This window comes from Leptidea sinapis, chromosome 39 (genome assembly GCF_905404315.1).
Source record: "Leptidea sinapis chromosome 39, ilLepSina1.1, whole genome shotgun sequence".
Classification (NCBI taxonomy): domain Eukaryota; kingdom Metazoa; phylum Arthropoda; class Insecta; order Lepidoptera; family Pieridae; genus Leptidea; species Leptidea sinapis.
This window is the reverse complement of record NC_066303.1, coordinates 5,577,047-5,590,946: the sequence shown is the minus strand read 5'-3', so window position 1 is coordinate 5,590,946 and position 13,900 is coordinate 5,577,047. Positions and strand designations below refer to the sequence as shown.

General features: G+C 36.5%; 1 protein-coding gene across 1 annotated transcript; it reads left to right on the top strand.

Annotated features, from left to right (window-relative positions):
• Positions 1-1,103: 1,103 nt before the first annotated feature.
• On the top strand, positions 1,104-8,771 carry LOC126976050 (saccharopine dehydrogenase-like oxidoreductase). Its single transcript, XM_050824194.1, is given in 6 exon segments — positions 1,104-1,109; positions 1,223-1,245; positions 1,247-1,423; positions 1,990-2,173; positions 5,958-6,052; positions 8,138-8,771. Coding segments are annotated over 6 exon segments (594 nt in total). The 3' UTR covers positions 8,247-8,771.
• Positions 8,772-13,900: the final 5,129 nt, after the last annotated feature.

Genomic DNA, 13,900 nt, shown 5'->3' with positions numbered 1-13,900 from the left:
ACTTCGTTTTTAATTTTTCAGAGTGACTAATTACAATAAATTGCCAGCGTTGAGAAAGAAAGTGTATCCTGAACGTTTGCCGGAATTCAAACCAAAGCTACAACCGAGGTGAGTCTTATAAATAATAATGAATGAATAAATTGCATTAAATTAATTATCATTGAATGTCTAATGCTTTGAGTGATGAGTTGGTACGTTCTGCATTGTATTTCGTATGTCAGCAGTGAGTGGGTATTTAAAATCACATTTACATACATACATATACACACTCACGCCTTGTTCCCGTCGGGGTAGGCAGAGACACTAGAATGCCATTTGCTTCTATCCTTACAAACCTCACGCGCTTCCTCTACATTCATTACTCTTTTCATACATGCTCGCCGGTTGCGGGTGCTTCGGACCTCTCCTTTTCTCAAAACGTCCCCAATTTGGTCGACGAATGTTCTACGAGGTCTCCCGCGACCGACTTGCCGACACACACATGCCTTATATATTTGATGCGTCATTCTTTCTTCACTCATTCGCTCCACGTGTCCAAACCATTTCAGAATTCCTTTTTCAGTCCTTGCCACAACATCCTCTTTCAAACCACAGCGCGCTCGTGATTTGGTGCTTTGAGTGATGAGTTGGTACGTTCAGCATTGTATTTCGTAAGTCAGCAGTGAGTAGGTATTTAAAATCACATTTGCATACAAATATTTTTATTTAGATAATTTAAATTACCTAACTTAATGTGAATACGAAATATACTGGACTCAAGTAATTAGTAATTCCTATAGATGTTTTGGAAGAAGCTCCTCTGGTGTTGCAAGAGAATGTGGGCGGCGGTGATCACTTAACACCAGGTGACACGCATTTGTCCTCGTTTTTCAGAAAAAAAAAAGAAGCAATGGACGACAAATTTAACGATAGGAGGGTAATCTTAGAACCCACATTCGAGTTTTAATACCCCTTATTACACAACAGTTGCATAAATAACTATTACCGTCATCATCGGGAAGTTCACCCGGACCAGCTTGATATTTTATTTATTTTTCTAAATATGTGATTTAATAATTTATTGCTAACACTATTTTGTAAGTTTGCAAATTGTACTAACAAATATGGATGTAATCTCATGTATGAATGAATCCGAAATAAATGATTATTATTATATATTTACTATGTTCATTTTAGATGAGATACTAAGCTGTAAGTTAGCGATTTGTTGGTGTGTCCGCAGGCCCCCCATCCACCGGCGACTGGGCGGATGGTGTGTGCCTTTCCCGGGCGCCGACAGATCCGTGGTGTATCACACGCAGCGCCACCTACTGGCCTCCACGGGGAAGCGGCCCGTGCAAGTCAAGACCTACGTGCGCCTCGAGTCTATCATGGCCGCCATCGGGCTCGTCTTCGGCGCTGTCATGCTCTTCATCATGACCAGGTGAGACTGTGCTAACAAGAAATTGATCTAATGTGGAGGCCCATTAGTTTTACGTTACACAAGTTGCCTGCAGAAATTTGAAAATTCCTTTGATCGTAATAAATTGCATTGCCTTTAGCTGCAAGATTCGGTAATTTTGCAAATTCAACATGGATTTTTCCCACTTACTTTACAAGAATTTACCACCCATTCGAAATGACATAGGTACCTTAAAAAATAGAGCGTACACCTTCCTTAAATGCCAGCAACGCTCTTGTGATTCCTCTGGTGTAGCAAGAGAATGTGGGCAGCGGTGATCTTTTACCACTAGGTGACCCGTACGCTCGTTTGTCCTTTTCCATAAAAAAAAAATATGCTTCAGCAGGTTTTAAATAGTACAACTTGTGCCCGGCCTTTTTGAAGATGTTATTGCATCATTTATATTATATTAAATACTATATCCTAAATTTTCAAGGTGTGGTATCGTTTGAAAATTCATTTACGTTTTGCCATTTTTTTTATAACAAATCTTATGAGTTTTTACTGACTTTTCCGACAGTAATTTGGTGTGATGAATCGGATTTCAGAATTGGCTTCATGCGAGATTGGCTGCTGAAGTATCCGTCGCAGTTCTCCCTGGGTTTCATCACCCGCGATGGTCCCAGCGAGGAGGTGATGAACAACTCCTCCTTCGAAGTAGTGCTGCTGGGGGAGGGATGGGCCGAAGGCGCTGATCTCAAAACCAAGCCAAATAAGAGGCTCGCTGCCAAGGTATGGTTGCGACGGGCCTAAGTCTAAAGCCTGATTTACACTTATTAAATTGATAAGTAGTTAACTTAATTTTGAGTAAATCTTAAGTGACAATTTTAAGTGCGCGTCCAAACGTATTTAAGTAGTTTACCTCATTAGTTCACTAAAGATGGCCGCTCAACGCCAGTAAGTCGTAAATTCTGTTCTTAGTTTTCTAATTAGTGAGGATTTGGACGATAAGATGAAATAAGTAGGGAAATAACAATACCAAAAAAGAGGCTCTGGGTGAGAACTTGGATTTTAAGAAGAGATCAATATATATAGTAGTATAGTAGCGGATGCTTTTTATTTTTGATTCTGCTTCCCTTACACCGAAATTGGCGATCGCCATAACAGAAACTATATCAGCAAGACCTCGTTCTTTCGCTTGTTTACTTCGGTAATTCACACTTCTTATGTTCCATAAACATTCATTAAATATATATGCTGCCACAAACAGCACTGTAGTATTTTCTGTCCACCTAGATATAATTTTACAAGGAAATAACCAAACGAACTCTTGAGCCGACACCGATTCGCGAATTTATGCATTTACCTAAATTGTACCTCTCCAAACGTGTCAAGTGATAAGCTCCGCCTACCAACTTACCCGAAAATAAGACAAAATTCTATTCTACTTGACGCAAGTGACACTAAATTTTAAGTGGCAACTTCTTACTAAATTCACTGTTTACACACGACAAGTCAGTTAAAATTTACTTAACTACTTAATACGTGTAAACCAGCCTTAACTCTCCGACTGGCCGATTGGGCGCTGGTTTCTCTAGACAACGTGGACGTGTCGGATAGATATCGTCAGTATGAACGTTGTGAACGATGCATGAACTAATAGATATGATATTTGTTGGGAATTACTTGATGTGGGCAAGTCTTATAGTATTTTATTTTACTATATAAAAAAAATGTTAAAACCGTAGTTTGATCGCATCAAACTACTACGAAGGACGCCACGAGCGTTGCATAAAATGCTATCAATTATTTCTTAAAATTAATAAAACTGTAAATAAATAAACTACATAAATAATCGTATATCGGATGCATCAAACTTAGAGCTTGACTTCATTGTTTGTGTAAGGATGCATAATATAAGTAAATGTAAATTTGACCACTGGCATGTAAAGTTGAACACTAAACCGGTTCCATTGTTTAATCGGCGTATTAGTGTGTTCGTTTGCAAACAAGAATTGAATTCATTTTAATAATACGTGGTTTAATATTGTATTATATAATACTTGGTTCGTGATTTTCTTTCTATTGCTTATATTTTGATACTAGCTGACCTGACAAACGTTGTTTTTCCATATAAATTATATATGTAAACCTTCCTTGAGCTTCAACGAATCTATTGCATATTTCATTGAGATCGGTCGAATAGTTTAGGAGTTATTAGGGAACATACATTCTCTTTTATATAATATATATTTTGTTATTTAGTATATTTTGTTTTTTCTATTGTTATTAATTAGTTTTTGTTGTAATTTATTTATTTATTTAGAAATACCAACATTTGTTGACATTGATGCATTAAATATTTATAATAAAGACTACATAATATAATGTACTTAATGTAACAAACAATTACAGGTATCTACCACATGCTTTAATAAGTTTCACGAAGTAAATATTAATTTAAGAGAAATAAAAACGAAACACTTATCAAGTAATAATGGTTAAATTATTTGGTAATAAAGTATTATTATATAAGACTAAGAAATATAATTATTATGACTAAATTTTACTCACGAAATTACATACAAATAATTTACGTCCTGTATGGACAGAAGACGTGAAATTAATATCTATGTAATCACTATATGTGTTTACCAAGAGAGGAGACTTCTCTCCAAACATACATCTTTGAACCGGTGGTACTAGCGGAACAATTTGCTTCCGGGGATACCTACTAGGGACACGAAAATTTATTTTATTGAGAAGTTGAGGACAGTCAATCTTGTCATTTAAAAGTTTTAATCTATACTAATATTATAAAGCTGCAGTGTTTGTTTGTTTGTTTAAACGCGCTAATCTCTGGTACTACTGGTCCGATTTCAATGATTCTTTCAGTGTTGGGTAGTCCATTTATCGAGGAAGGCTATAGGCTTTTTTTTTTTAAATTAGGGATCCGTAATAAAATTGCTATTTTGTAACACAAGGTGTAAAATCGTAAAACCTATTTTTGCGTGCGCTGCAAAAACTATTGACAATAGAACAAAATGATGTACAGGCTATAATATAGGCAATATTTTATTACTTATAAAACTATCGCGTGAATTATACTTTATATGGCAAAACAACGTTTGCCGGGTCAGCTAGTATAAAGATAAGATCGATTAGAGTTCGCCTGTCTTCTAAGGAAATCATTTTGAAAAATACGAGTCTATTAGAATAGGAAGACAGACTTTTTCTTGAAAGTCCGTTCGAATAAATTAAATGCCAAATAAATCTTTATGAATTCGCTCTATTCTTAACATGTGTGTCGCATAGTGAGGTCTCCAAACTACCGATCCACATTCCAATATGCTCCGTACCAATGAGATATAAAGTGAAATTTTAAATAGTTATTACGAAATACTTTTATGTTTCTAATTAAAAATCCTTACATTTAGATGCCCTAGAGGTAACATACTCTATATGGGGAACGAAAGTTAACTTAGTATCAAATACAATGCCCAGATCTTTAACTTGATTTAACTTATGAATAGAAGTACCATTAATGCCATAATTGTACGCTACGTTACTGCTTCTACGTGAAAAAGTAATAAAATAGCACTTTCTGAATTTAATACCATACTATTATAATGGCACGATAAAGAAATGCTCTCGAGATCTGATTGAAGTCTGGTACAGTTTTCGATTGAATTAATTTCTTTTAATATTTTCAAGTCATCGGCATGGAGTAAGGTTTTGATAATTTTATGGACGTGACGATATCGTTACTAAAAAAATTGAAAAGAAGGGGCCCTAAATGAGAGCCCTGCGGTACGCCAGATGTAATAAATTGTGGAGAGGACTTGAAACCATTCACCACCACAAAAAAGTGGCGACTAGACAAATATGATCTTAACCATTCCAAAAATATGTTGGATAAACCATAAGCTGATAATTTTGCGTTCAATACACTATGACACACTCGGTCAAAAGCCTTACTGAAGTCAGTATATACAACGTCAACCTGTTTCTGTGCATCCAGTAATTCGGTTATAGTTTCACAAAAATCTACGAGATTGGTTGTTGTTGATCTTGAAGGTACAAAGCCACGTTGGACTTCATGTAAGAACATTTTGAAGTGATTTTGTAGGAAAGGACCAATTTAAGGATCAATTTTCCATAATATCATTTCGGAACATCCTGTAAATAATCTAGTAGCCGCGCGTCAGCGTAGGTACTTCGTATTAGTAGGTTCCGTCGTATCCGTTCCGGCTGCTTAAATTTTTTCCTTAATATATAATTTCTTTGTTTGAAAATTTCAATTATTTACTCAAAATTTTAGTATTATTTTACGATTAAGGTGAGATAGCTCTTCCCGTGCGTTCATTAAATGTCTGTATAATTTTGAAAAAATATGAAGTCACAAATTTTGGGACCCCTCTACGCCCCTTGTCACAGTTCGTCTTACCTCCCCCTTAACGTGTGACGTAATTTATAGGTGGCCCCTATTGAGGCGCATCCATACTACTTTAATAACTGATAGTACAATCTAACTGCATGTGTATATTAGTTTTATTGACATGATACTTGTGGTCAGGTGTCGGGTGTCAACCCTGGCTACGGCGCCACGGTGGTAGCCCTGCTGTACTCCGCTATCACGCTGCTTCGGCAACGGGACAGGATGCCAGCGCAGTCAGTATATACTTACATACATTATTCATACATTTTACATAAATTATCTAGCTCCAAACTACGCATATCCTTTACCATGGGTGCCATGGGTGTGATAGTATGATATGATATATACGTGGGTAACACTGAAAATGTTTAGAACTGGCCAGTTCGAAAAACTGCTAATGAAAACTTTTTTTGACTTTCAATTTTACGAACACTTTCGTAACGTAATGTAGTATATTGCATTCATTTGTTTTTGTGAATTGTCGGCAAATCTAAAACTCTTGTTACACGTGAAAATGAACCTAACGCGAGAAAATTTTCGGTCAATGATTTATTATGACTTTCGTTGTGGATACTCAACAACAAAGCGATGATAGGCTGCGATTATCATTTCTTAATGAAGCCCCATCTCGTGCCATTATTTACAATTGGTTTAATGAGTTTAAGCGTGGACGTAAAATCTCAATGATGATCCGCGTGAGGGACGTCCTTTAACAGCGACTACTGAAGATTACATCAGTGCTGTGCGACGCATGATGGAGGAAGATAAGAGAGTGACCTATCAGCAGATACGGGCAACCCTAGGTATGAGTCAAGTTCAAAAAATATTACACGAACATTTAGGCGTCAGGTAGCTTTTTACCAGATGAATTCCCCATACTTTAACCGATGAACAAAAACACCTTCGCATGGACTGGTGTCGCCAAATGTTAGATAAGTTCAACGGCGGTGACTCTAATGCTGTCTGTATTTGACATCGTCACAGGTGATGAAAGCTGGATATGTTGCTACGAACCCGAAACCAAAAGACAATCACCTCAGTGGGTGTATCCTTTCGAGGATCAGCCAACGAAGGTAAAGAAAGGAAGAAGTAAAAAAAGAAGGAAAAAAGATGATTGCCTCATTATTTGGTCTGAAAGGTCATTTCGCGTGTGCTAGAAGATGGAAGGACAGCTACTGCAGACTGGTATGTCAATCGCTGTTTGTCTGTTGTCTTGGAAAAAATTCGACAGCAGCGCCCTCTAAGCAGGATACTCCTTCACCACGACAATGCTACAGCGCACTCCGCAAAACTGACTGTTGAATATTTGACTATGGCAGGTGTCGAGATGATGAGTCATCCGCCATACAGTCCTGACCTGGCGGCCTGCGAATTTTATTTATTCCCAAGAACTAAATATAAAATTCGAGGTATTCGCTTTACGAGCCCTGAAAATGCGGTGAAAGCGAAAATGCCATAGAAGAGCCCCTAAGGAAGAATGGGCCCACTGCTTTTCTTAGTGGTTCCATCGAATACGACGATGTGTAGAGTGGAACGGAGATACAAAGACAATAAAAGTATTGGCAACTTTCTACATTAAGCCGTTTTTCATCTAAACATTTTTAGTGCTACCTAGGTATTTGTTATACAAATGCTGGAACCTGTAATGAACAGTTTAGTTAAGAAATACTATAATGTAATGTTTGGTCTGGTATAGTTACAAGTTCTGGAAGATATTATACTGAAATACACGATATTTGCGCTTTTTTTTCACGTCCGCCGTTCCTATTACTACTAAATCTCTACTTACCCGCTGGTTGTCTGTTTATAGCCTGAACACATGATTGGATTTGGTACTGCCGAACGATCGCACGCGGTCCATATTCGATGGAATGTCACATTGTGCATCGCACAAAATTATCTGTAGTACCGTCCGTGTACGACACCGGATATCCGGTTTTGGTTAACCTATTGTGGTGTGAATTCGGACGGTTCCCAATAAACTATCTACAGATAGAGATAAATTACTACCTTCTACTTTCAGTAATTAGCTGTCAATAATCTGAAGCTGTCCCAATATACCCCATAAGTCATTCTTATCGCCTTATATTGGGACGCGTGAATTGCAATTTCCATACAAACTTCTATAGCTGGTAATTTAATCGTCGTCCCATTGACAGACAGCGTGTACGGATAAGGTGAGTTACCGTCGATAAGTTTATTGGGACAGAAAGTACAACGATATTTACGATTTTTATCTCAAGTAGGAGATAGACTGAATATTGGGAACGGCCGTTAGAGTATTTGACTTCAAGTATATGGAAGTTTAACCGTTTCAGAAGCGGTGTGGTGACGACAGGAGTCGCGTTCAGGAACACGGACATCATAGAGCGGCTACACGATAACCATCTGCATTTTGAAATTATTGACGACGAGAACTTGCATTAACGACCTTCAATATTGATGGCGTGGGTTGAATACTGCTTAGTCAGGTTTTTATTCAACCAATAGTAACGTTTTACTTTAGATAATTTATTCGTCTAGATAGATTGTGACAGCTGTGAAAACGTCGAAATAAAAAGCGGCGTACTATTTACGTCTATTATCAGCAACGTACGCACACTAAAACAAAGTGACACACACACACATAGCTAGAGGTTCTATCTAGACGTATTCATTATCTAAGCATTTTACAATCATATAACAAAGATTATTGAAACTTTTATTTATACATCTCCTCAACTTTTTTCGTCTATCTATCGCATGCCGCTTGACAACCGGCCACGGAGTAATATCACAAATTGAATCATTAATTTCAACTACTGCTATCAACTCAGGCGGGCCGAGTGGTCTAAGGCGCCAGTTGTAAGATCTTATTCCCGTGAGGAGTGTAAGTTCGGATCCCCCACCTGGTTTGTTATTACAATGTTTTTTCATTTTATGAATAAATAAAGCATAATATAATATTTAAAATTGTTTTTTTTTTCTTTCGGTTAGTATGCTGCTATTAATACGTTATTTTGTGAAAAAATTACATCGTGGTTTCAAAAAATGACACAATTGCTTTTTATTATATTATAAATATATCGCATCAGAGAAGTTATATTTGTCAAAATTTTGCGTGCCATTACAAAATGTGGACATTAGATGTATTACCTTTAAGTATCAGGTGTATGTAATTTATTACAATTGACGGACGCAGCTACATTACATTAGGGGATATTTTTGCTGTTGCAGATGAATTCAATTAACTTTTGATGTGATCGAGGAACCGAGGTTGTAAATGTTACCAAATATATTTAGTAAATTATTAACTTTATAAGTTACCAGCCAGCAGCATTTGAGGAGTTACTCTGTAAGCTACATTTTAATGTTTATGCCAGATTGTTTAGCCTATGCCTCAGAATACAGAAAATGAAACAAAATCGCTCCATAGTGTTGTTGCGGTTAATTTCGTTAAATTGAGTTCAATTCATTTAGCAATGGCCGACCCGCGCACTGTTTACGACAAAGAAAATTTTACCGGGTTGTCAGTTTTTAAATAATTACGCCGTTGTGTATCGATCTCACTAGCATATATGCTACCAGGCTTACGAAGAAACCGAATGGGATTACATTTCATGTGTAAGTAGCAAATTTTCAATTAATTTTATTGAATAACCCTAAAAGCGGTAATGTATTGACCGTTGGTAGCACTGAGCGGGGGATGAGGCGCGGGAAGGGAGCTGTCTTGGACACGATGTCCTGCGCACACTGACTTCTACTATATACCACTGGATTGGCGGCTGTCAAAGTGCTTTTGTAAATAGTTTCCCACCATCTATCGATGTTTGCTGAGGTTGTCATTACTAGTTTTAGTACCGCAGACTATCGCTGCATGACCAACAGCGCCAAAATGGCGAGTATCATACTGATATGGCGAATAACAAACTGATAATGGCGAATATCACATCTGCTGGCTATGAAGCGAGAGTCTGCGGTACTAAAACTAGTAATGACAACCTGTACTTTATTACGTTGATTCTTGAAGTCTAAGACACGGAAAACGAACCAAATTAATTCAAAATGCAAAAATACTTCAGAGTATTGTACGTTCCTTCGCAGCCATTTGTATTATACGTCAAAATTAGTTCTCTGGACGCTCGCGAGTGGCGCTTCAAATAGGCACAAAAAAGTTGCTGTCAAACATAATATGGAACAGCTTGTCCAGTGGTATTTATATATTATAGTTCAGTGCCTCCGTTGGAGATATGATGTATCTCTCGTTTTGGTTTGTTTTGTATTCTGAGGCCTTTGCCGAAACAATCTCGCCTTAGAACACCTACTGGTTACTACCTCTTCCAATAAAATAATATTAATATACATACTGTAGTCTATATAACAGGTATGTGCAAGTAATTGTTAGTGATTGATGCGTGCTCTGATGTGGAGTGTCCTTCAGTTAAGGTCAGCGCTGTTCAGAGAAGAAGAGCGACTAGTAGTTGCAGATTGTTCCATTGCATTTTATGTATTGTGAATACTACAAATATCTTAAGCGACCAGTTAGTTGAGTGACTATATATAGCAATAGCGATTTGTATTATTGTATTTATATATTTTGAAGTTTTAATACTAATTGAAGTATATAACAAAGACTAATTTATTAGAAAGTTTTTGTTTTAAACGTAGCGCCCACTGGATTTTTTTACACGGACGGTCCACTAAGTAAATAAATATTTTTCAATCAATTTGATTAGAATTGTATTTGAAATACTTAGTTCCTTTTTGTACATCAGTTAACATTCACAGAGTACGTGACCAGACTTCGATATAACATGAAGTCAAAATGAGTCAAGTAGTAGATATTATATAATTTTAGGTCGAAGGCTAATTCACACATTGAAAAATGAAAATTGTTCACGCATTATCGGGCTGTCAGATCGTCTATACACTAGTTTAATCTAAGTCTATCGGTTCGCCGACCTTCGTTAGAGTTGATCTATATAATATTATGTAGACAATATCTTAATGCAAGCTCAAAGAATATACCTATTGTTGTGAATGCTTATGTCAATATCCATGTTGATCACGCTGTTTTATTGTATTGGTTTCAAGTTTTAATATATTTTTTCTATTGTATACTTTTGTTTTATTCTAGCTTTATAATTGCCGAGCTTTATAATTTTACCATTTTATTAATAATTTTTAACAGCTCAGCGACTGACAAGTTATAGTGATGTCCTAATGAGGTAATAATCGATATGGCTTATTTTTTTTGTAAAAAATATAATAATTATTTTCAAATATTTTATTAATATGAAAATAAATATTATAATTGCAAAAATTATATATAATATGATGATATGATTTGATATTATATACGATATGATGTTGACATCAACCCACCGTCCGACTGGCCGCTATTTTGACATAGTCTCACTCGCAACAAACGCCCGTGCTAGTCGCACGCATTTTAAAATCAAAATAGCGGTCCGCTCATACTACACCAAGGCGGTCTTTCTTACTCCCTTTAAAGAATTTCCGTATTCGCTCACACACAACGCAACAAAGGAGGTGAGTCGCTTACCTACGTTTGCATCCACAAGTAAGAGGGTCTATTTGAATAACTCGTATCGAGAGCAATGATTCGTATGTTAATTTGTTAAGCAAAATATTATTATGAAATTAGAAAAAATAGATTGGTTGATATTGTAGTTTTTGCACAATTTTAAAATAAAGCGCCCAGATGTGCTAAAATACTGTAAAAAATAAATTTTCTCCCTTCCGCAATCACAAAAAAGAGTTATGTGCCAGCTTTTTATAGTATTAGAAAATAAGACCAACATTGAGCCCTACTACGTACATAGAACTTAAATCGCCGTTGTTTTACATATATAGGTAATTTTTTCTAAGATAAAAATAAAAGTAGAAGCAAACTGGTAGGGTTTTGGAATTGACCCCTTAGCATAATTTATATTTTCACGCGTTTAGCAAAACAGTAATAATTTCTCGTACAATCAAACGGCGATATCACAGCACGAATCTAACATAAATGACGTTTTTTGTTTACAATAAACAATCTTGTTTGTCTAGCAACCCGCAACATAAACCGCATAATGATTTATACGACTATTGTAAACACAAGTGGATATAGGCCCTTTTCACACCAAACGAATCCGAATCAATCTGGATCACTCCGAATCAAGTTGAATCTGATTCGTCATCTCCACTCTTTCATACCAGCTGAATCAACCTGAATCTATAAAAATCCTTTCATCTTCTTTTTGTTTTCCTTCTATTAGTTGCTTTTGAGCTATTATCATGGACGCAGTTGTTTTAAATGCAATAGTGTTTCGTAGGAGGCAACGGCGGAAACAGAAAACAAGAAAAGTGTGGATACATCACATAAATAGGAAAAGGCCGGATTTTGGTATGTTTCATCATTTACATCCTGACCTACAAAATGATGAGAAGAAATTCTATGACTTCTTCCGAATGATTGAGGAATTGTTCGTAATACTGCTGGATTTGGTGGAACCTGAAATCTCGAAACTGGATACAAATTATAGAAAGTCTATCACAGCCGAGGAACGACTCGCAAATTGTCTCAGGTAATAAACTGTCAATTAATTAAATCTGTATATATTTTTTATTTTAAAGAACAACATACACTCATCGTTTGAAACTTGAATTAGATATTTGTATAATTAATAAAATCAATTAATTAAATCTGTATATGTAGGCCCCAATAGCTGAGATCGTTAAAGCGTGAAAAACTTTACCGGTCTCTAATGGCAACCATCAATGGCCGAAAGTGCCGAGTTCAATCCCAAGCTCCCCGCACTATTTCCTAAATGGTTTCTTAACAGACATTGTAGGCTGTGGCTCGGATTCCACGTAAAATACGATAGGTCCCGTCTTATCATCCTGTCATCCTGACACAATAAAGGACGTAAAACTAAAAACAAAAAAAAAACAAAATTTGTATATATATTTTTATTTTAAAGAACAACATACGTATTACAATAATTTGAAAGTTGCATTAAATATTTGTATAATTATTGAAATGCTGTGGCGCTGAGGGTCTCCCATTTTCAGGATCAATGTAATGCATTGAGGTGGCAATAGAAGTTGATGAAGCGGGAGAAGTTGGATCGCTATGAGACTCAGACCATGCAATTTGAGTCGGCTGAGACTGCCAGGTGACATTGTGGCCAGATGACGTTGGATTCAGTTTTCCTTTCAAAAACTGTAATGAGTAAAGTTTGAAGTCCACGTTATCAGCAGGAGTCAGGTTTTTCACCAATGGTAGCAAACTTAACAAAAACATCCGGTCGGGGTCGTTGTCGTCCAGCCGAGATGAATAATTTTTTTTCAATTCACTCAAATACTGGGAATCGATATCATCTATTGCAGCTTGCCTTTCCCTCGTAAATTTCTTCTTCTTATTGACTGTAGGATTTGAAGTTTCTGGTTGTTCTGTATTTGCAGCCAAACTATTTTCAAAATTCTCCTCCGCTGTAAGTATGTCTTCGTGGGTTTGGGGTTTCATCCTAAAGTTCACTAACAAATTCTGGCTGGTTGGGTGATTCTTGTTGTACATTCCCAGAAGTGTCTCTTGATTCTGAAAATTGGTCCAAAAATGACATCAAATCATAGTAAGGCCATTTTGTTTTTGATTTTGCCGCAGATCCAGAGGGTTTGTGTTTTTCGTTTCTCTTGACACGCATGTAGTTGGAACGTAGTTGATGCCATTTTTCCTTCAGTTTGTCTCCTGCAAAAAAAATTATAAGGAGAATGTAACTTTATAAATTTACTGATTATTACATTTTATTTGTAAATAGTTTAACAGATTAACCAGGTTTTAATTAACATAAATTGTATTGTTTTTCTTTGTTTGCAGGCATGTCATTACTGGCCATTCGTACTCTTCTCTCAGTTTCTACTTCCGTGTTGGGTTGTCGACCATCCGCGAAATAGTAAAGGAAACAACGAAAGCTTTATGGGATGCTCTCCATCCCCGTTACATGTGTGTTCCTAGTCGTGATGAATGGATGAAAATAGCAAAAGACTATCACGAGAAGTGGAATATGCCGAACTGTATAGGAAGCATTGATGGCAAA